Source organism: Populus euphratica, unplaced genomic scaffold (genome assembly GCF_000495115.2).
Source record: "Populus euphratica unplaced genomic scaffold, PopEup_1.0 scaffold1039.1, whole genome shotgun sequence".
NCBI classification, from domain to species: Eukaryota; Viridiplantae; Streptophyta; class Magnoliopsida; order Malpighiales; family Salicaceae; genus Populus; species Populus euphratica.
Window position 1 is genome coordinate 36373 of NW_011500890.1, and position 25160 is coordinate 61532.

A 25160-nucleotide genomic window follows, 5' to 3' on the forward strand; every position below is an offset into this window, starting at 1 on the left:
CTTGTTTTACATTTTAATCCTCTTTTGTTAAATTGTTTATTTCGTTAATAAAATGTTAGAATTTAGCCATTAGTTTGAATATAAAAGGCTACAATTGAAAAACAAAGTTTGAGAAAAAAAAAACATAATACTATGAATTGTTATAGTGATTTACCTAGGTCTCGATTTTTCATCCTATCTCACACCCTGTTCAACTGGTCTTACTATACATAAGTTTGCTTTTGTAAGTCTGATGATGATTGACTTTACCTTTATTTATATTGGGACTTTCTAATACTAAGAATCTTCTCTACATCTTGTAATCATTGAATAAATTTCTCCTTGCAAAGTTCATGTGAATACTTGTCTCAAATAAGAAATTATATCTTTTATACACCTCATTTTAAAAATAATTTTTTATAACTGTTTATAGATTGATGGTCATTATTTTTCTAGTGATCCTCTAGGGTTCTCACATCTGCTATCTAATAGGTTGATCATGTAATATGTCTTTATATGTCTCATTGCCATTAACTAATAGAAATCATCAATGTACTCATCAACAGAACTGTCTCTTTACCTTAACATGTGGAATTATTGGTAAAAAGTTTAGGTGTATATGAAAGAAAGGATGTAATCTTTTATATTCTCTTAATTATTAATCCTTTATTTACCTTGTCTATTTCACATCCTCTCTGATTGCTTCAACCAGATAGAAATCATCTTATAAGTTTGATGGCAATCAATTTTATTTTTATTTGTACTAAAGTTTACTTATGCTAAAAGATTCTCTTTATTGTGTGCAAACAATTAATAATTTTCTTTGATTTGATTGTAAGCTTATTGTGAATTCAAAGAGTTTTGTATGAAATTCTAAGTTTCTGTGATACTTATCTCGATTAAGAGACTAATGTTTTACAGCTTCCATCACTATAAAAAAAAATGGTCTCTTTATTTTTATTGCAAGCTATTAGTTATGTGTGTTTGATATTATAGTAGTTGTTGTGGCTGTGGTTAGAAAAAAATTATTTTATGAAAAGTGCTTTTGGTTGAGGTTGATTTAGTATTTATGTATGTTTAGTTAAAACTCTGGTTGAAATTGAGGTTGAACAAAAAGTAGTTTAATGTGTTTAATTAATAATACTTTTAAAATTGAGGTTATAAAATAATTTAAAAAAATGTATATTAACATTGATGGTTTTAATTTAAATATTATAGATTTAACTATTATTATTGCATCATGAAATAAATAATACCTTATATAAAATATTTTTCATTGTTCCATTAAACTATCTACAATTCCATCACGTATAAAACATATCTGATAAGGACTACAGTTTTTTTGGTTTCTTAAGTGCGCAGCAACATCAAGTAAAATATAATCAGAAAAAAAAATTAAAATTGCAATCAAATTCTACAAATGCAATATGATCATGCGATCCCTGTCTAATTTATATAGTATCATTAAATAATATTAAACACTATTTTTTAAAATAAAACATGATTAAAAATAAAAATATTTTTTATTTTTTATTTTATTGGGTCAAACCTGGTTCAATGCATGTTGAGCTTTAGACTGGATTCATTCTGACCGGAACTAGTCTGATCGGAATAGTAGAGCTAGCTACACTGTTTATGTTAATTGCACTCTTTACTAAACAGTGCAATTAGCATAAACAGTGAACAGTACAATTAATATGAACAGTACGCAAGAAGTAGCAATTACTTGCTTTTCTTTTCCTGTGTATTTGGATGCAAAAATACTTGGGATCTATAAATAATAAATTATGTTTTTTTTACTTATTAAATAGATTGCATTTGTGTTTTAAATAAAATACAGACATAACCTCTTAAACAAATACAACTATATTTATAAATCCTGAATCAATAATAATAAATATATCAAATTCCTTATTTTTATTGAAAGGTTATGACAATCTTGGTTTCATTTGCCACTTACACGAAGAGTATAGAACTATTAAATTTTGAGGTATATTTATAAGAAATTTATTTGATTAATAATATATTTATATTACATTTAAAAATTAAAATATGTTGAGATTGAAATCATAAAAAGAAATCAATCAAATTTAATAGTTTTTCAAACTCAAACACAACTTGTGAAATCATGACACAACATTACAAAAATACATAATTAGTAGATTGGATTTGTAGGTCCATGAGCTGTAATGTTTTTTATTTGTTGAAAACAAATGCTCGAGTGATGCAAATATATTTCATGAAATTTAAAAAAAACATAATTTGAGGTGTAGCCCAATTAAGCAAAAAAAATATATTATAATTTAATTAGATAATAAAAAAGCAGATCTTGAAAGTAAATAGACCATTTCAAACAAAAACAAATCATGAAAATCTTAAAAAAAAAATGTAATTACTGAAATGAAAAAGATAATAAAAATAAAATTTCAGTAAATTAAATAGAAAAAAAAAGAGAAAATATATAAATCTAACCATGAAACTTAAATAAGCTAATAAAAAATAAAAAATAATTCAACTTCAAATAAATCCAATCCAATGTAGAAAAATAGATACAAGAAAATAAAATTAATTACAAAAAAAACCTCAATATAATAAGCAAGTTGACAAAGCTACGACACTCAAATTATATAAATAAAATAATTTAATTAAAGATAAATTAAAAAATATTATGAAATTTAATTATAAAATAAGTTAACACTGAAAAAATAATAAATAAAATAAAAAGATATAAAAAGAATTTCAAATTAATTTATATTAACACACTAAATTTATAATCTACATAATAATATAAAATTATGAAAAAAAATTCTTGAAAAGTCAAGATCTACACGCCACTTCAGTTTTTTTTTCCTTTTCCTTTAAAGGGTATGTTATTGATTTTACTATGCAAAGAGAAAGACCTCGATCCATGGCCAACTTTGTTAATGAGAAGGGTAAAATTATAATTTTACTGTTTCAGTCAACAGTATCAACAAGTTAACCTTGAAGATTTTCTCTCTATGACCCATCCGATTTAAAACCATGGATTTTAAAATAAATAATACTTTTTTATTTTTTATTAAACTTTGGGAGGTAGTGGTGGCCCACAACCACATTATCACGTGGAAATATTCCCTGTGCTGGCAGCTGCGTTCGCGTTATCACGTTTTATCACTTTTCCATGTATATATAGAAACGTTGCTTTACATTAATTGGATGTCCGCTACAGATATTTTTCATTTCATTTTTTTAAATTGATTTCATCACAATCCACCGACAGTCCATGATCCTCCGTCCTTCCCTTCAGATCTGAACGCAGTACACCGGTCTCAGCTAAGCTGTAGCATCAGGGCCCTGCACGTCTGTCCCACCGAATCATCACTCCTCCATCTCCGGCACCTTGTGATTGTTTCTGCAGTTTGCAGTCATAAAAAAGAATCGGAGACGGTGCCCTGAATCCTGATAGTAGATGGATTGCACTCTTTCATTGTAGTTTTTTAGGGAGCGAGATTCAATAGGCTATAAGAAAATAATATTTTAATGATTTTTTTTTTAATTTTAATATAAAAGATGTAAATTGGAAAGAAATTCAATTGTGATACATAGAAACACATCAGAACGTAGTTAATTATATATATATATATATAGGAGGTAGATTTGAATGTCAATTAAGCCACCAAAGTCAATGTTAATCTTCTGATTAGTAAGAACAATGAAATAAATGCATCATAATTAGTTTATCGATGAATATTAGAAGCAACTAGTTAGCTGCCCAAGAAACTTATTGGCGGTGTATTATTAAACTTAGTTTGGATCAGAAATCAACGTCAGTTTTCAGTTTTTAGTATGTACAGGTTTTAAATTAAATTATGGAAAAGTTTATATAGTATAAATTAAATTATGTAAAAATTTATATAGTAGGGCTTTGTTAACTTTAAAAATATATATATTAAAATAATAATACTTTGGATTGATTTAGATGAATCTGTCTAATTTGAAATTCAAGTTAAGAACCTAATCGGGTTTAATAATTTTAATTTTATTATTTATTTTTTATTTAATTGTATGATAATAAAAGTAAGCATTCTCATGAAAAGCAACAAATAAATTTATGAAGAAGAAATGTATTTTTTTCATCAAAATTGTCTTTTCTAATGAAAAATGTATACTTTTTATTAAAAAAACCAAATTTTTTTATTCAAGCATTTCTTTTTTATTTTGAAGAAAAAAATTATTTTTAGAAGTGATTTTTTAGATAAAAATTTATTACGATCATGAAAGCAAGCCTTTAATTAAAAAAAATGAATCTACCATTTTCACATGTCTATATTAAAAAAATATAAAAACAATAAATTGAAATAAAATATGCAAATAATTTACAATAAAAATATATATTTCATTCTTGTTCAGAATAAATGAGCAAATTATTTTAAAATAATCCATATAAAGCTATATTGACAATGTTACAAAATTCAACATGGTCCAAAGGACCAACTAGGTAATCGTGAAGTCGACCTCTAACCTTGGTTAATTTTTAGAAAAATCTAAGTATAAGTTAATTGGTCAAGACACAATCAACTTAGTATATCCATCAATAACTTAATTGATCCGATTAAAACTTAATTTGAATTATATATACATACATATATATATATATATATATTAAAAATAATATTATTTAAATATTTATTTTTTAATATTAAAATAATAATTTATTAGATTGAACCGAATTAACCCGTCTAACTCTTAACTCATATCATTAGTCTGACCATGTTTAATAATTATATTTTTTAAATTTTATTTTTTATCTAATCATACAACAATAGAAAAGGATATTCACGTAAAAGACATAATAAAATTATGGGAAATGAATATATTTTTTTCATCAAAAATATTTTTTCTTACTCATGTAATAGTTTTTTTTAGCAATAAAATTGTTTTTCCATTAACAACATAGTTAATTAAATAAATAACAACAACAATCATAAAACATATTTGAGAAAACTCTAATGACTTGAACTAAAAATAAAATATATATATATTTTTAATAAAACATCTAATTTTTTCATTAACCAGTTCATTTTTATTTTGATAGAAACACATTTTTAAAAAAGTATTATTTTTTAAGTAAAAATTTATTGTGATTGTGTAAGCATGTTTCAATTAAAAGTTATAAATTGATAATTTTTATACACCTATATGGAAAAAATAAAAAATTTGAGAAAATTATGCAAAGCATTTATAATAAAAAATTAAATATTTTATTCTCATTCCATAGTATTTGAACAAATCATTTTAAAATATCCGTATGCTAGACTAATACATAATTATTAATAAAACAATCAGTAATATCATCATCAAAAAAACTCTAATCTTCTTAAAAACAATATCATAATTAGAGAATCGCTTAAATTAAATATCATTTTAGTAAATGATTTCAAGGGATTTTTCTTAAACAATAAACTAAAAAAAAAAATCAAGAGATATCTAACTAAAAGGCTAAGGGCACATTAATTCCTCGAATACATATAATTCAGAAGAATATGTAAATGATTCAAATGCAACATCTTTTTTTTATTGATGATTCATGTTTTCACAAATAATTGAAATTCAATTTCTTGATCTTTATCTTTAATTTTTGGAAACTTATAAAGTTCTTTTGCTAAGCCGTGATGAATGAACCTATAAAATCCTTTAAATTGTATTTAATTAAATCCAAGTATTGTAGACATTCTTCCATTTTCATTTCCAAACATTTTAAAATTTTCATTTATTGAAAGAAAATCCCATTATTGGATTATATTCTATTATACTTCTATTCTATAGAATTCTATTATGTATTAATTTTGAATTGTACTTCTATATTTATTTAGAAATTAATATAAATATATTAATTAAATTTAGTAATTAAATATTAGGGCAAGAAAGGACTCTTTTATTTATTTATTTTTTATTGCCATACCAGGTAGGGTATAGCAATAAAGAAAAAAGAAGAGCTGGTTTTACAATATAAATAATAAAAGTTATTATTTTTAAAATTTTATCTCGTTTATAAATAGAGTAATTTATTTTTAAATCTATAGTAAATTTGATTTTTATTAAGTTAGGTTAGAATTTGTTTCTAAATAAGTTTGTTTGCACCTGGATCTAACCTTTTCTAACCTAGTCATGCCTAGGCTTGAGGCAATATCCATTGTTCAAGCTAGTTTTTTTTTTTTTGTTCTAATGTAGAGATAATAAATTGTGGATCAAATTCTTAAATATATAAAATCAAATGATATATAGTTTGCTTATGCATATAATGTTTAAAAAATTTATGGTTTGAGTTTTTAGATTTTAAAAATCTATTTTTAAAAATATTTTTTCATCTAAAAACACCTCTTAAACATCTTAAAACCCTCAACAAACTCATTTTAAACAAAAAAAAGAGAGCCTGTAATCACTTGAAAAATCCAAAACCAAAATCAAAATGAACAAACAAAAAATATGAAAGTGCTAGAATTTGGTGGAGTGTGATAGTCCACAATACAACCGTGTTGTCTTGAGAAACATGAATTCACCTTCTTATCTTAGGTTATAGTATAATTATTTAGCAATAATTTCTCATTTTCGCCTCTGTGCTTGCATTAATTCAACAAATAAGCACCCGTGATTATTTTTTTTAATCAAAGTTTCCCTATATTTATTATCTCCATCAATTTCATCCAACTGAACCCAATGGTAAATAAACCACTAATTGCACTGTAACTTTTACCAAGGCAGATGTTAATAGCCGTATAGGGAACCTGTTTTTGACGGCAGGGACTCCAATTTTAAGAGATCAGAGATCATGTATATGACATTGACTGGTATTTTTTTTTTAAATTAAAAATCCTGCACTTGAAAAAAATTAAAAATTAAAAACCATTAAAATAGTTAGAAATGCTCAATAAAGAAGAAAATATATTTTCTGGGAAATAATTAAAATGATTTAAAAGGTTCAAGAAAGAAATAAAAAATTCAAGTTTTGGATCAATTATATTTATATGAATAAATTCAAGATTTAATTTTTTAAATTTTTTTAAAATAATATTATTAAAAATGTTTTTTTCATTAACTCCGTCCAAACCAAATCTTGAATTAATAATCACCGAGTTGATTATATATATATATATGAAATTAGACAAGACAGGAAAAAGAAAAAAAAAACAAAAATACACACACCAAACGAATACTAGGAAGTGTGAACTGGTCTTTATTACTTTACCACGAACACTCCACCAACTCCCTGAAAATACCCCCAAGACCCCTAATTTTAAGCTCACCCTCGAACTTTCAATCTCCACCGTCCACTCGTCCCCCTCTAACCTATTTATACACACACTCTTCAGCCTCTTAACACTCGCTCTTTCCTTCACAGCCGCTACGCTTCTGTTTTAGCTCTCGAGGGTGAAGGAAAATAACTCTTCTCATCTCCCCTTCTTTCTCTCACAATGGCTTTGCTTGTCGAGAAGACCACAAGCGGTCGTGAGTACAAGGTTAAGGACATGTCCCAGGCTGACTTCGGCCGTCTCGAAATTGAGCTGGCCGAAGTTGAAATGCCTGGATTGATGTCCTGCCGCGCCGAATTCGGCCCCTCGCAACCATTCAAGGGGGCCAAGATTACCGGATCTCTTCACATGACTATCCAAACAGCTGTGTTGATTGAAACCTTGACCGCCTTGGGTGCTGAGGTTCGTTGGTGTTCTTGCAATATCTTCTCCACTCAAGATCATGCCGCCGCAGCTATTGCACGTGACTCAGCTGCTGTTTTTGCCTGGAAAGGGGAGACCCTCCAGGAGTATTGGTGGTGCACTGAGAGAGCTCTTGATTGGGGCCCGGGTGGCGGTCCTGATTTGATTGTTGATGATGGTGGTGATGCTACTCTCTTGATTCACGAGGGTGTGAAAGCTGAGGAGATTTATGAGAAGACTGGTGTTTTGCCAGATCCAGCTTCGACTGATAATGTAGAGTTTCAGCTTGTTTTGACAATTATTAGAGATGGGTTGAAGAGCGATCCCATGAAGTATCACAAGATGAAGGAAAGATTGGTTGGTGTTTCAGAGGAAACCACAACTGGTGTTAAGAGATTGTATCAAATGCAGGCTAATGGGACTTTGCTTTTCCCTGCCATTAATGTTAACGACTCTGTGACCAAGAGCAAGGTATTGTTTTTTCTGCCTTTTAGATCTGGTTTTTTGTTGCTTAGATCTGTTATGTTTTTTGTGTTTTATGTTTCAGATCTCATATGATTCATATTGGTGTTTTCAAAATGATAATTGAGTTTTAGATGTGATATTTACTGGATTTTTTTAGTTTGATTCAATTGTGGTGTGGATTTTTCTAACGAAATTTTGTAAAGGTTTGTGGCGAAAGAATCCTTTCAAGATCTAATATTTTGTCTTCTTGAAGAAGCAAAAATGACTGTTTTGGAATGCCTATGTGATTCTAACTCCGTTGGAACTAAAGGCACTTTTTATCAGTGGATTTGACTATTAGTGTTCTGCTGTTCATGTCATGCAGTATGAAGTTACTAGATGAATATTATGAGTTCATTTTATTTTTTTGTAAGAATCAGCTGTTGATGGCATGATTGCAGAATTGGTTAATCGGGTTTTCGATGATTTCATTTCCTGTTTTGGTTAAACAGTTTCTCATAATCTTTGTGGATGCAGTTTGATAATTTGTATGGATGCCGTCACTCTCTCCCTGATGGTTTGATGAGAGCTACTGATGTCATGATTGCCGGAAAGGTTGCTGTTGTCTGTGGTTATGGTGATGTTGGCAAGGGCTGTGCTGCTGCCATGAAGCAAGCTGGAGCTCGTGTGATCGTGACTGAGATTGATCCCATTTGCGCTCTTCAGGCTCTCATGGAGGGTCTCCAGGTCTTGACCCTTGAAGATGTTGTCTCCGAGGCTGATATCTTTGTGACCACCACCGGTAACAAGGACATCATCATGGTTGACCACATGAGGAAGATGAAGAACAATGCCATTGTCTGCAACATTGGTCACTTCGATAATGAAATTGACATGCACGGACTTGAGACCTTCCCTGGTGTGAAACGCATCACCATCAAGCCCCAAACTGATAGGTGGGTTTTCCCTGATACCAACTCGGGCATCATTGTCCTGGCCGAGGGACGTCTCATGAACCTGGGTTGTGCCACTGGTCACCCCAGTTTTGTGATGTCCTGCTCATTCACCAACCAGGTGATTGCTCAGCTTGAGTTGTGGAACGAGAAGACATCTGGCAAGTATGAGAAGAAGGTCTATGTTCTGCCCAAGCACCTTGATGAGAAGGTTGCTTCCCTTCACCTTGGCAAGCTTGGAGCCAGGCTCACCAAGCTCTCCAAGGACCAGGCAGACTACATCAGCGTTCCAGTTGAGGGTCCCTACAAGCCTGCTCACTACAGGTACTGAGCGATGGGATTTGAGGAAAGAACATCTGTTTGGACGGCGCAATTGTTTCTTTTGTATCTTGCTGATGATTTGTCTTAGAATATATCAGGCTTTGGATTTTTTAGGATTTGTGTTTTGGTGGGGAAGATTTGGGAAGAAAACATATGATCTGTGATCTCGGAGAAAAGACCACATGAGATCTAATTTAATAAGGTTTTGAATGGGGGTGCGTGGGATGATGTTGTAACGGCTGGAATGAGTTTTCTCTGCTGCTGCCTATCTTTTTTCTTCTTATCCACAAAAGGAAAAAAAAACGAGAACTGTTTTATTCTTGTCTTGGCTAGGTAAAATGAAGCAGAAGGTACTGTAAACCACGAGGTATCTTCTGGCTTCAGCTACAACGTGTATGACAAAATGAGCTGCCATTTCTATCTCTTGCTTTTCGTAATAAACAGAATTGACCCTTTTGCTGCAATAGTGTATCGTTGAACAAGATGCTTCACAGCTTTCGAACTTCGCTGGAAAAATACGCCTAAGATCTTCATTGGATGTGTGTATATCAGAAAACAGCGAAGTCAGGAACTGCAAAAAACAGCATTTGATAAATTTTAGCCATTGCATCTACTTTTTCAAAATAAGAGAGAATCGTGACAAGAACGGCACCGTTTGTGATGCGCAATTGCAAGTTGAAACACTAAATGATGCTCTTAACGCTAGCTTAGAGGTATTGTCTCTTGCATGCTAGGCAAGAATACTTTTCACGGTCCATTGGGTGGCTACTTTTAAAATGGCCCTTGCAGATGCGCTGCACAAGAAACTCGGATCTTTTTTCCTTTTATCTGACGGAGAAAGAAAACAAAACATGCTGCGGAAACTCGAAATGGCACAAGGAAACTCTTTAATTGTCTTTCAAGGATGTCCATTATCGAGCAAGTAGCGTTGAAGGTAGACAATGGCTTGCGATTTCTTGGGCCAAGGACTTGTAATAATTTGTTCCATTATCGAGCCCTTTAGTAAAGTGAATCGGAAAAGTTAAGAAAGAAAGAAAACTAATTCACAGGCATGGTGTTCAAAATTCAATGGAAGATGAGACTATAATGGAAGATCATGCACAATCCAGGGTAAAAAGCATGGAGTGAAATGATGAGCAACACCAGGATAATGAATGATAAGATAATATAATGGAAGATTATGCAAATAAAAACAATAAAGTTATAATCAAAATAAAAAAAATTGATAGAAAGGGATCCTACACAATCCAGAAAAAAAAAAACAAATTAAGCCCGGAGAACATGCAAACATTAGAAAACCCTAGAGAAAACATAAAAAGAAAAGAAAAGAAAAGACACTCTCTACTCCACATATACAAGGCTGTAACTAGCCCGTTGACAGAAAAACACCACGCTTGTAGTCACAGCCCACTACCATAAAACCATAACCCTTCTCGATCACCAAGTCCAGCCACCACTGCCATTCTTCTCTCCTAACCACCGCAAACCAAGCCACCATCATAGTAGTCTAACCAACAACATTTGTCCACTTTGATCGGACACCACCATCTTCGCCATTCCCAAGACACCAGTGCTTCTCATACAACGAAGAAAACTAATCGAAGTTTCCTCCACAGTGATCTCCCTTAGCAGGTCATGGCAAGCATCACCGTCGCGAGTAGAAAGGAAGAGGACGAGCGAGCAAACTGTTAATTTTTAATAAATAAGTTTACTTTGTTGATTTTTTATTACGAATTTTTTTGATGAGAAAAAAAGTTTTATTATTTTAAATACAAAATCCCACAATTCATGTTAATTTTTGTTCATGTTGACAAGTGTATTACTTTTTTTTATCATCCATAAGTCAATAAGGTTGAATTTCAAATTATTATTTTAAATCTTATCAGTCTTTTAATTTTAATAATAAACACATACAGGGGCAGAGATGACAGTAGATTATAAGAGAGGCTAAAACTAATATAATAAGTTATATTATTAAATAATCTATTTATTTAAAATAAAAAATATTATATATTACATATATAAATACTAAAAAATAAAAAAAATAAAAATATTTTGCCGGGATCCAGATCCTGTTTACCTCCTCCTAATTCCGCTCTGAACACACATAGAACTTTAAAAATTTACTTTTATTAAGAATGATAAACACAAAGTAACTTATTTTAAATAAGATATTTTAGAGTGTTTTTATTTTTCTTTAACATAATTAAATTATTACATAGAATTTAAATATTTTATTTAGGATTTTTAGTTATTATAAAACTGACATATTTTTCTTATTTTTACCCTATGAATCTTGAGTAGCTGGCTGATGCGACAACAGTAACCCATGAGATGGAGGGGGATAGGTGGTCCGGCATTTCAAGATAGAACTCACATTTTGGTTACAGTATATGTGTTGGATTTACCTAAAGTCCTGTTATATTTCGAAATACTCGACAATGCTAGTCCTCAAAGCCTGAAAGGCTGAAACTATGGTCTTGAAAATGCAGGGGGCTCAAACGTCGGAGTCGGCATTTGGAAGCTCTGCAAATGGAGAAATGATGGTGTTTCAGCGCAAGCTTCAAGATGATAATGGCGTTTCACACATACTCTCCTTTATTATTGATGTTACTAAAACCAAGGAGATGAATTTATCTTCCAGATGTCACCGGACCGAGCTGTTAATTGCCTGGGAAAGGCTTTCTGATCTGGTAAGTACTGATATTGATGGTGCCTGCAAGTCTGGTTCTGGATGTGCAGGCGCAGGGGGCTTTATTAGGGACAGATGTGGGGTTTCATGGCTGATCTTGGCTCATGCTCTTCAAATGAAAAAAATTGTCGGAAAAAAATCTGGTGCATATTAAAGCTTCACGAACAGGGGATGAAATTAAAAAACATCTTTAAAATCAAACGAATTTAGGTAAACAGTCTAAATCTGGTTAAATATTAAAAAAATTAAAACTTATGAAATTCTGGATTCAGCTCCAATCAAAAAATTTATTATAAATTATTTTTTTTAAAAATCAATTTGAAAAACTATCAAAGCAAAAAAATAATAATAAAAAGAATAAAAATTAAATTTTATAGGAAAAAAACAAAGAAGGATGAAACCATAAAATAAAACCAATTTTAAAAATGATCTCAAATAAAAATTTGACAAGATCAAAAGATTAACAATTAAAAAAATAAATTAAATTTGATAAGAAAAAAAAAGCTAAGGAGGGTAAAATCATAAAACAAAACAAATTTTAAAAATGACTCAAAATAAAAAAAAAAGTAATTAAAAGAATGAAAAAGACGTTTAAAAGATAAAAAAATTTTAAAAAGGGTAAAATTGAAAAGACACCAATTTCATAGATTATGCAAGATAAAAAAATTATAATAAAAATAAAAGAGATCAAATCTGAATAACCAACAAATTAAAGAGATGTTTTTGAATTTTAAAGGGGTTAGCTTGAAAATCTAGATGGAAAGAGAAAGAAGGAGAAAAAAAAACTATTGGTGCCAAACCTCCATGAATTATGGTGCATAGGCTGCTTCATCAAGTCACAAATACTAGAACTTTCTAAACACCATCCTATAATATAGTGTTTGGTAGCTAGACAACCCTCTTATATATTGTCAGAATAATACAAGAGTTGTCAATACGTTGACACATGCGAGTTTTATTTTTAAAAAATTATATTTAATAAATATAATTTATAACAATACCTCTAAGTACATTTGAAATTTATAATAAAAATAAAGTAAAATAATAAAAAAAAGCTTTAGAGTGAGAGTTTAATTAGTTTTGTCTTTAAATATATCAAAGTAATCACACTATATTATAAAAAATAAAAATACAAAAATACCTTTGAGGAGTAGGCATCTAATTATTTTATTCTAAGATTAAATGAGTAATTGTATTATATATTTAAAAAATTAGTATTTTAACCCCATACAATTAATAAAATATATTTAGGTTATGGTAAAACAATCACCCAATATTGAAGCTAAATTAAAATATTAAATGATAAAAAATCAATATAATAAACAATATAATAAATAGTAATTTGTGAGTAGATGTACAATAACTTCATAAGCAGCTTTAATTTTTTTTTTAAATTACTACAAAAATAAAAACATAAGTTAGGAGACATGCACGATGCTTCCAAATGCAAACAATCATTGAGCATTGGGCAAATCAATGACGAGGTTCTCGCTGTTTAAAGCAGCACGGTGACAAGTGTGGGTATTATTGAATATATCTTGCAGTTAATATATATATATATATTAGTAAAGATTTATTTATTTTTAATATTAATTAAATATTTAATTAATAAATTTAGAGTAAAAATAAGGTTATTGGGATAAAAATGATTTGCAAAGAAAATTCCAAAGTTATAAGATTTTATATCAAATTATTATTCTTAAATATTTCTAGTTAATGCTTTATTAATACTGATTATTAATTAGAGTTGTCAAGATTGATACATATTATATTTTTTTATAAAAAAACAATTATTTTTACAAATTGATATATAAAAAATACCTAGAACTAATATGTAGATATTTGTTAGATGACATATACACTGAACTAACTCATACAAGAGTCCTATACAGAGAGATCACCTATATTTATAAAAAAGACTAACTAGATGGTTGTGTAAGTAATATTTAGAATTTAAAATTATTATATTATTTTATATAAAAAATATTATATTTTGATTCTTTTCTATATTATTTTGATTAAAGGTAATAAACGAGTAAATATTAAATAAAAATTATATAAAAATGTTTAAATAATCAAGAAAATACTATTATCTTAAATAAATTAAAAAATATATTTTATATATTCTGTAATAATATTGATTGTAACTCCAATAAAAAACCAGAAGTTCGCCGGGGAAACAAAGCTGAATGAGCAAGAGACGGTGCAACTAGCCAGGAATAAACGGCATCAGCCGAACCAGCGAAACCGAGAGAAAAGCTGCCTTGCGAAGGGCTGTCCTAACTCTGCTACGGAGGGACCAGTTTAGAAACCTCTGTTACAGCTTTGGCAAGGGTCATTATAAAGCAACGAGGAAGCTTACATTAGGGATTTGCAAAGAGAACTTTCATTGAAGGCATTGAATTACCAGACAACGGATATGAACACAAAGCAGGAAGGATATGACAAAATTTCAAAACCCTTTTGATACCACGAGGGTCTGTTCTAAAAAACATATCTTCACACAAAACCATGAATGACGAATCCCAAGAAGCCAATGTTAAGCAGTAAATTTGGTGAAGATAACTGCATGACTACATAGTCCGTTTTTGTTTTCATCCGAGGTGAAGGTGGAGAGTTTAACGATCCTGGTACCATGATTTAACTCTGGAGAATCTAAAGCCATGAAACTGATGATTGCAGCAGCTGATGTCCAGGGTCATATGATTCCAGACTGCCTTATCTGCCCGTACTAAAATTCTAAAGAAACACCAAGAAAACTACTAAAATCAGCTCAGTTTGCTTGTACAAGAGTAACTTTTTTTTTTCTAAATAAATATTTTAAAAATAAATTATTTTACAATGTTTAGTAATATAATAAAAAATAAATTAAAAAATACTTTCAGTATTTGATTATGTTATGAAAAATAACTTATTAATGTTTTTTTTTAAATTTATTAAAATAATAAAAAATAAATCTTACAAATTAAAAAATTAAATAAAAATAAAATTTAAAAAAATAAAATTTTATAAATTATCTCAAATAAATTAAATACTAATCAAAATAATAGAAATTAAATTAAAAAATAAAAAGAATTAAAAGATAAATAAATTAAAATAATAATAATTAACATTTCATAAATTATTTGAAATAAACTAAATAATAATCAAAAGAATAAAGATTAAATTTTATAGATAAAAAATTTCAATTAAAAATTGATAAGAAAAAAACAAATAATAATTACAAAAATAAAGATGAAAGTTAATATAAAAATTAAATTCTAAAGAATGAAATTAAAAAATAAATATTTAAAACAAAATATATATAAAAATAAAAAATTTAAAAATCAAATTTGATATAATCAACAAATAATATGATATTTTTAAATTTTTTATAACTTTTAGAAAGTGTTTTCTGTCAAAAATAAAAAAAAAAACACTTTTTTATAAATCAAGCTAAATTTTTTTTGATTAGAAAGTATTTTTTATTAACTAACTTTTCTAATACAAATAAATACAAAAAAAATTTTGAAAATTAATTTTTTAAAAACATTTTCTAGAAAACAAATCCAGCTTAACTCTGAATGGCTACTGTTAAAAAGGGTACTGCAGAAATTCCCATCCAGCAAAGCTGCTTGGTTTCGAAGGGCAAACATGATCAACCTTACGCTTTTGAAGAAAAGAAATGACCTCAAACAGTTCTTGGTTTCCAAAGACTGATCTTTGCAGAAAGGACTCAGAGTCAGTAATCACAAACAAACACTCTTTAGAGAATTTCATGCCAGTAAACACACAAGAAGCTATAAGATAGCCACATACATGTATAGTTAAGTCAGAAACAGATTAAGAAAGCTCACTGCCAGATATGAGTCGAGGAAAAGCAATCCTAGGTAAAATGGTGCTGGCTGCTGACGAATATCAAGGAATAGCCATTTATCGTGCCAGGACATTTTATATGTTATTACCAAAGTTGAGGAGGGGCAAAACAAGTAAGCAACCATCAGAAAGCAGTAAATCTAACTTCCACATTTTTTGATGATATTCAACTTGCTATATTAAATCTTCATTGCAATTCTGAACTTCAATGGCAGACAGCACTTCCAATGGCAAAGGACTGTGAGCCAAATAGGAATTGTGAAACATGATGGATTGAATCCACTCTACAATAGAAAACACCCACACACCCACACACACGAGTAAATGATTACTAGTGTGAAGAAAAAGAAAAGCAAATCATATGCATGGAAAACACCCACCCACACACACACACAAGTATATGATTTGCTAGTTTGAAGAAAAAGAAAAGCAAATCATATGCATACCGGTTCTCAAATGCTGGACTAACTACATTTTTTTTTTTGCTTGGCCTAATGTTTTCTGATCAAATATGGTGGAGAAAACCTACAAGGTATGCCTCACATATGGCAAAAGAAAAGCACACAAATTATAGGCAACTTTCACCTAAGAAATACGAAGCATATAAGCTGCTATGCAGATGCATTTTGCAAAAGATGTAGAAAACAAGGCAAAATAAAAGAATCACTAGATATAGAAAACAAGGCAAAATAAAAGAATCACTACCAAGCAGCAGTGCAACATACAGGAATTGCTTTCACAAACGAGAGCTTTCTCTGAGAATTCTTGGTACCAGTACCTGGAAAATAAAGTTAGTGCAAGGCAAAAGCCACAAGTTTTCATGCAAAGATTGGAATCAATTGCTTTCACAAACAAGAGCTTTATCTGGGAATTCTTGGTACCAGTACCAGGAAAATAAAGTTAGTGCAAGGCAACAGCCACAAGTTTTCATGCAAAGATTGGAATGGTAGGTCATCTTATTTCCAAGTTAGGAGGTCAATTACAGCAAGACCTGCATCTAAATAAAGAACTGCATCTCAATTAGTAAGAAGTTGTTGGGTGGTGCCCCCATAGCTTCAGTGTTTGGGCAGAATATGTCGAGATTGCAGAGGAAGTTAGATTGACAAGAAGCTAAATTTTGAAGTCAATTTTTCTCTTTTTTGTCTATTGATGCAACACTTCTACATAGCACTTTCAATCCATCATCTTCCTACGGAAATCTTTGAATCTTGGCAAACCTCCACTTTTCATTCCTTAAGTTCTCACAATCTGTCAAATAAGGTGGAGGCATATTGAGATTGAAATATAGAAATTGCATTTGCTTTGCCTCCATTAGCATATCTGGAAAAAAAGAAGAAGGGTTTTGTTTATGATCACTTCCAAAATCAAGCTTTTGCTTCCACAGCCTGTGATTTCTTTAATTGATATGAAAGTGATGCGCTAAGAGTGTGTAACATCAACTAGGTCTTTCACATTAATGAGAAGAAAAGATAACCTCAAATCTACCCTAAAAGAATGCTGAGATTTCCTAGGCGTGACATCCTCTACTCACCAAAACAAGTATCAACTATATATTGTATAAAAGGATAGTCCAGATCTCTCAAAAACTAGGCTAAGATTTTCGTTCTTAAAGCAGATCAAAACATGATTCTGTTAAATTTACAGATGCAACCAAGAAAATCCCAAAAGGACACAGAATCAAGAAATGCAGTAACGCGTTACCAATTACATAAGATCATGTCAATTTACTATTTTCTTCTTCTAATTGTTAATGTCATTGATGCTTCTTGCGCACCTTGTAATGACCTCACAACCTCTTCTATAAGGATGAGCCTGTCTAGCATTACAATCATAGTATGATGCTCCTGGTTTATCACATGGAACCATATCCCTCTTCAGTGTCTCATAACTTATGTACCTCTTTTGCATCAGCAACACTCTCCTACTGATCTCTGACTCCATTTCTGTCTCTTCAAAGCATTCTCCAATTTTATTGGAGCAACCACTACTCACAGTGGTGGCATCAACCTCACTGGTTTTCATTGAACTGAGGCCTAGTACTGAATCAGCATTGCAAACAGAGAAAAAGGTGAGGAAGAAAAGCAGTGAGAGATGTAATGGAGGGGTATTAGGGAGTTTGAGTGTGGACATTTTTTTATGGTTTTCTTGAATTGGTTGGAGTTAATGATGATTTCTTCTACTTAAGTTTTCTTGTGGAGGTGTGTGAGAGTAGCATTTCTTGTGGATGGATGCGTCCTAACAAAGGACAAGACATGCAAATAGTTACACCACTTGCCTGGCAATGTTTGCTTGGCTTCCACTGACATATGAAATCATTTTAGGCTTTGTTTGTTTGTTTCAAGAAAACCATTTTTCTGAAAAGAAATTTCTAACGCTTTGTTTGGTGAACTCCACCAAACTACGTTTTTTGGAGAGCAATTTTCAACTGCAAAATAAAAAAAACCTTTCCCCCCAACAAAATATTTATAAGGTGTTTTTTAATTTATTTTTTATTATACAATTAAATATTAAAAAAATTTTCTAATTTATTTTTATAACATTATCAAACATAAAAAGAATCTACTATTTAATAATTTATTTTTCGAAAAAAAAAACACTTTTCTAAAAAATTATTTTCTTAGCAACCAAATGAGACTTTAGCCCGCATTGAAGGCCATCACCTACTGCTTGAAGTTGACATTCAAAATCCGTTGTTGTTGTTATAGGTCTAAACGTCTTTGTTGGGAGTGTTATTTTAGTTTTCTCTCTCTTTTTAGTTGTGCAAAAATACTTTTATTTTTTTTCCTGCTTCTTTTTAGGCTAATATGATAAAATAAAACTTAAAAAAAATAAAATTAAAAGTGATGGAGAAATTCAATCCAAATCTTTTTTTTCGAAGACCCAAAAGGCATATAAAAAAATATCAATGACCATTGGATCTCCCATCAAGAAATAAGATGATCAATCCACTGGGATTTTGTGTAGAAAAGAAAACGACTAAGATTTTAGGCAAATATCTAATTAATTTAAGTATTTATATCTCATGATAATCAGCTTAAGAATCACCTAAATCCATGTCTAAGCCAAGTTCATAAACTAGAACAAACCTTATGAGTATCAAGTTTCCAAGAATCCCTGAAGCCATCCATGTTCTTGCAAAAAGTACATATTATGTCAAGTATTTTCGAACAAGTAAAGCTTGTGGTCCATCGTAAGAAACGCATGTGTGCTTTTCATTTTTACAGCTTCCCTTGGGTCCATCAAGAACATGTTTATTCCTTCTCTTGTTAGCTTTAGATTCTTTCAATTCAAGAAAAGGAAGTAGACCACAAAAAAAACAAAAAAGGTTTCTTGTCAAGATAAATTATCTCTGTTTAAGATTTTATTAAAGAAAGATTTGATGTTGGTGCATGAAAGATGACTAAAGAAGATCTAATATTTAAAAAAAAGAGAGGAAAAATTAATAGCAAATCAATTCGAAATGTATCTAATAAACACCCCTTTTAACTCTTCTAGTTGGAAACAAATGGTAAGTTATGAATGCTGAGTTGCATTCCTTTCATGGCAGCTCAGACTAGCAAGCAGAAAAACACAGGGGGATACACTGTAACAGTATAAATTCTTTCACCAGCTCAAGCCTAATTATGTCAGAAGTTAAGTTGTTTCATTCAAAGTCCTGATAAGGCAAATGAAGCTAATGAATAAATTGTAAAGAGAGGATGATTTGATCGCATAAAATACTTGATCAAATGTCCCTGGGTGGAGTAATGAGAGGGTCCAACCCGCCACTGTCACCCCCTGTGGAAACTTTAATGCAAGGTTTTTCCAGCATGATGAAGCGAACCCGCTCAACTTTATAATCATGCTCGTGGGCCTCTGGGTATTGGCTTGGACTTCTGTGTTTGGGACTGCACTGCCCTGGTGCGGCGTCAAGATCTTGGCAGGCAAACTCAACGGAGTTTTACACGTTTCCGGAGACAGATTTCACAGCGGTTTTCAATGGTCGATTAGAAAAACCTGAAAAAAAATCTTGATATTTTGATGTTGTTCTCTAGAATGATAACGATCTGAGGGGATTCTAGACGGTAACTGATGAATGATTTGGGCCATAACCCATAACATCCGGTTCATCCCAAAGGTGACGAAAGGCACATTGGAAGAACCCTATGCTTTAACTCTATTTGTGGTTCACTCTTTACGTAGATATGATTTTGGTTTTTTTTTAAAAGTGAATATTTCAAGTAGTCAATTAGTTAATACTAATTTTATTAATGTAAAATATATTTATTAAATATAATAATTAATAAATTTAGAGTAAAAATAAAATTCATGAAATAAAAATATTTTGCATAGAAAATTATAAAATTATGATATTATTATTTTATCAAAATATTGTTTCTAAATATTCATGATCAATATTCTATTAGAACTAGATATTAATTATAGTTATTTCACTGATACATGTTATGTTGATTTCTTTATGTGATATATGAGAGATATTGGAGACTAATATGAAAATGCCTGTTAAATGACATGTACACTAAACTAATTCACAAGAAAATTTCACATGGAGAGATCACATCTCACATGACCGTTGAGTAAATGATTTTAATATTATTAAATTATCCTATAAAAAATGTTATGTTTTGATTTTGATTATATATTGTATTAATCAAGAATAATAAACATGCAAATATTAGATATAATATAAATTATATATAGATATTTAAGTAATTAAAAAATTTTTATCATCATAAATGAATTAGTCAGAAGTTTTATATGTTTTTTTTGATAATATTGTATGTAAAATTTTATGGTAATATAAAATGAGATTTAAAAAGAATTTTAAATTTTATTAAAAAAAATCAATAATTATAATATTAAAAATAAAATAATTTAACAAAATTAAGATAGTGAATACTATAATATCTAAATCCAGACATAATTAAAACATATGTTAAATGTCTTTTGAAACAGCGAAGAGCCATTTCTATAAATCTAGACATAATTAAAACATATGTTAAATGTCTTTTGAAACAGCGAAGGGCCATCTTTCTTCAAAATGTAAATGTGCCCGTGCTTTTCTACACGTGTTAGATTTACACAAACAGGCTTTTTATCAGGACTGGGGAGGGAAAGAGGTTGGGGATAACCTGCAATTTAATATTAGTAACAAAAACTAGGTGTTTAATGTCTCATCTTTCACGAAAATGCAAACAGGAAAATCAGTGGAGAGAGATATAACAGCAATCTACTTGCTTAGAGTATAAGGGAAAGAGGGTTGAGCTATCCATAAAAGAGAATTTGTAAACAATGGTTAGATTGAAAAAACCAGAGCTATAGTTGTTTTAATTTCCCATTATAACGGCGTATTATGGTTAGTTTTCATGGGATTTGACCACCAATACTAATATTTTTTGGAATCCTGGTAATTTAATTCATTTAAAAGTTTTAATAAAGTTTCATATTTAAAATTATTTTAAGTGTAGAAAATTAAATTTCAAATAAAATTCATTTTTTTTAAAATAATACAAAAATAACTTCAGGTCAAAATCAACTTTCTAAAAGACCCATTTCTTTTTTTAAAAAAAAACTTAATTAAATGCAGTTATAGTAAATAACTGGTTCCAAACAACTTTTAAGTAATCATCAAAAGTGTAAGTTTTTAAAAAGAAATCATGAAAAATATGACCAAGTATAAAACCGCAAATGCCTTTTAAAATAATCACATGCGGCAACATAGCATAAAACAAGTGTGTTGTCATTGTAACTTCGGGCATTAAGCATGAAATGGGGAGATTTTTTTCGAATGTGCTATTGGTTATGAGAAGCAGAAGACAATTTCCAACCAACAATAAAGGATCAGACATTGCTTACTATTCCACCATTCAAATCTGTACCATACCACACCCATATACTTCAATTTCCCACATCAATAGGTAGACAAATAATAATAGCAACTACAATTACTAGTGGCATGTCAACATTATATTATTTAAGCCAAATAGATGGTTTCGTGCAACTACAATTACTAGTGGCATGTCAACATTATATTATTTAAACCAAACAGATAGTTTCATGTCAAGTTATATTCTAGATGTTACCAATTGTAAATTTTTGAAATTACCGAAGGTACCAGGAGAAACCTCCGCACGCCTCTCACTAAGCTTCAAGACAATTGTGATGCTCATAGAGAGAGCTGCTCCATGTTTTTAGCATTTCTTGGCACTCCGAAACCTAACCTTCTTTCATCCTGCTCATCATAAGAGTTTGCTCGGTAATTAGAACTCGCCTCTTCATTTTCAGAAGAGCCCGGTCTTTCAGTTAGGAACTGTTCCCAGAAACCATCATTGACTCTAGCTGGAGCTGATGCAGGCACTTGATTGTTATTTGGGGTCTCCTGGGAGGAGGATAAAGTTGTGCCCTCATTACCCAGATTCATGTTCTGAATAACTCGCATGCCAGAATCTTTGTTACTCTCGTTAAACCTTGATTCTGGAGATTTGACAATTTCCTGACGTAGTGGAGGCATCCTAGCTAAATAAGGATTTTTGTTGACTTGCAATGCAGAAGATGCCAGAGTTAGGTTCAATTGACAGGAAATAAGCCCATCAACTTCTTCATTGGAAGTCAAATTCGCCCGCAATGAATGTTGTGCTTGGCTCCCACTTGCTGGTAAGTCTCTTGGGACAGCAGGATTCACTTTAAATGTATACGATGTCCCAGTATCTGAAAGTTCCAATGTCTCAGGCGCCGATAGGAAACCTGATGTCCTAGTAGGTCCATCTTTTGGATTCCCTTCAGATATTTTCCTTTGTGGGCTTCCCCCGTCTTCATTGGAGCTCTGCGTGCTACGTGAAATCAAATTAATATCTGAAACAGCTGGTGATAATTCCAGCCTCAACTTATTAGAGAAATCTTGATGGATGACATTAGACTCAGGCCTAGAACTACAGTGATTTTCAACAAAACTATTTTCTGCAGTTGGCATTGAGTGATCAACTTGAGGCAGTCGTCTCTTCTTGCTATATGCTGAAAAATCCATAGATTCAATCTTGGAAGCAAGATGTTCAACAAAAGCAGGGTTTTGAACAGCCTTCTCTAAGAAAGACAGCAACTTTTCCTGCCTCTGCTGCATAGTACCTATCCTCTTTGTTAGATCTTCCACATGAAGCTTTGCAGATGACCGCTGCTGTGAAAGCCCTAGAATACTTCCCTCGAGTTTGGCTTTATCACGTGAAAGCTTGTCTATTTCTTCCTCATATGCTGCTCTTTCTTGATCCACTAAAGAGCCTTGAGGGTTGCTGTGACTGTGGATTGGTTTTCTTCTGTGGATGTTCTTAAGCAGATGCTTCTGATCTTTCAAAAAATCTTCATTGGCAAATTCCCATTTCTCAGGATCAATCTTTCTAAATCCCTGTAACAAAATCATGCTGTGCTGAGTTAAGCTGATTTAAAAAAAAACAAAATCCTCTCTATACATGTAGACAATAAGCTAATTAGACTCCACACAATCTCACCCTCCTTTCCCTCTTCAAATAAAAAACTCAACGTGGAAAGACACACTTAGGCTCAAAGACAGTAAGAAAGACATATCTAAACAACTAGATAATAACTTTGAAAATGGGAAGTTTCTTGTAACAAAAAGCACCCTGGTGGATAATATTCCACCTGAGGAGTTGTTAACAAGATACAAGGAAGGCAGTTTGCATACAGTCCAATAAGTGTTTTATGAGGCGATAAGAAACTTTGAAATAGAAAGATAAAAAGAGATTTCTCTTTCAAAAGAGAAAAAGCTCGAAGCAATACAAAATTTTTCACTACACAAATCAATTACAGATCCAACCATCACTAACTACAAGGACAAAGTTGCATTCCATCTTTGAACATAAAGGCTCTTCCTTCATAGCTGACAATTATAACATTGCTCTTCCTTCATAGCTGACAATTATAACATGCATGAAACATTTGCAAATTTCACTGAAATAAAACATCGTTAACTCCACCACCCGCCAATATTTTCCCTATCCATCCTTTTCCTCTTTTATCAATGCATCCATTGTTTCCAAATCCATTTCCTGATCCAAAATCCTCCCACATTGGAGATGAGCTAGTACTCCGGAACTTGTATTCTAGCATCTGATAATCGAGCTGATTTCATTACTAAACATCCATTCAATACCGAAGCAGATCAGACACGCACTCTATCATTGATCCAAGGGTTCATGTATCTAAAATAGAAACTCAGATTACAAGTTAACACTACCATCACTCTTTTCCAATTAATCTCTCCATTTCTAAATCTCACCATCCCATCAAAATCAATTCCTCAATCCGCGGCCAATTAAACACAATATCTACACAACCCAACCAAACGATCTAACATTTTCACACCTAAGCAAAAAATCTAAAAACGAACTTTCTTAACTACCAATACGGCATCAACAATTTCAATTCAGAAAAACCTAAATTACTCATTTGATTAAAATTATAATTAGAAAATAAAAAAAAGTACAATTTGGAGGACTCACATAGGTATTTAATTGTCTGATAAAGCTAGAGAAATTATTGTGCTTGAAAAAGGTAGGGAGCAACAATCTGGCGAATTCTGGAGGGTTCCATACGACAAAGCTGTTTTTGTTCGAACTCCAAGACACAATCTCGTCAGTCGATGAATCATCCACCATGTCATATGTCTTTATCAAGAACGGCGCCGGTCCTCCGCCGGCGGCGGCGGATGGCGATGATCCCGCTTCCATTTGATAGGTCCGCAGAAGAAGAACAGAACGTGTTGAATTTTGGGAATATACGCAGAGAAAATGGTAGTACTTGAAAGTTTTTAATGTGACACGAGAGTTTTGTTGAGGAGTTATTTTAGCATTTTCTGTTCTCCTTCGCTATAATAAACTTTGGGTTTTGACCTGTCTTTGTAAATTTTATGATATTAACTCTAATTAAAACTGTTCAGTTTTGTCAGTGTACTTTACGGTGAAATCCACCGAAAAAACCTAAGCAGTTTTTTTTTTAATATTTTTTATTATGAATTGTACAGTATAGTCCACCTCAAAAAGATAAATACGATCTTGCTCAGGCGTATGACAGAGTAGATTGTACTCCCTAATACTCCCCGAGATTTTGGCTTTCCGGATAAACGCGCAGAGCTCATTACGAATATCTTAAGGGTTTTTTTTGAATGAATTTTTTTTTTAATTTAATTTATTAATATTAAATTTTTTATTTAGTTAT

General features: G+C 30.9%; 3 protein-coding genes across 4 annotated transcripts; 1 reads left to right on the forward strand and 2 right to left on the reverse strand.

Annotated features, from left to right (window-relative positions):
• The first annotated feature begins 7324 nt into the window (after positions 1 to 7324).
• On the forward strand, positions 7325 to 9710 carry LOC105116734 (adenosylhomocysteinase-like). Its single transcript, XM_011014188.1, has 2 exons — positions 7325 to 8141; positions 8652 to 9710. Exons 1-2 carry the CDS (start codon positions 7431 to 7433, stop codon positions 9396 to 9398), a joined length of 1458 nt encoding a protein of 485 aa, XP_011012490.1. The 5' UTR covers positions 7325 to 7430; the 3' UTR covers positions 9399 to 9710.
• Positions 9711 to 17462: 7752 nt separating this feature from the next.
• LOC105116735 (protein RALF-like 31) lies at positions 17463 to 18306 on the reverse strand. Its single transcript, XM_011014189.1, has one exon. It carries the CDS (start codon positions 18063 to 18065, stop codon positions 17676 to 17678), a length of 390 nt encoding a protein of 129 aa, XP_011012491.1. The 5' UTR covers positions 18066 to 18306; the 3' UTR covers positions 17463 to 17675.
• A 3454-nt stretch (positions 18307 to 21760) lies between these two features.
• LOC105116736 (heat stress transcription factor A-5-like) lies at positions 21761 to 24810 on the reverse strand. 2 transcript variants are annotated; one of them, XR_840584.1, is made up of 3 exons: positions 24446 to 24810; positions 21956 to 23331; positions 21761 to 21893 (listed from the first exon to the last, which is right to left on the reverse strand). XR_840584.1 is itself a non-coding variant. In XM_011014190.1 (2 exons), the coding sequence occupies exons 1-2, from the start codon at positions 24671 to 24673 to the stop codon at positions 22102 to 22104; spliced, it is 1458 nt and encodes a 485-aa protein (XP_011012492.1). In that variant the 5' UTR covers positions 24674 to 24810; the 3' UTR covers positions 21761 to 22101. The 2 variants fall into 2 exon arrangements, 1 of the variants encoding a protein (XP_011012492.1); XM_011014190.1 differs by having other exon boundaries at positions 21761 to 23331.
• Positions 24811 to 25160: the final 350 nt, after the last annotated feature.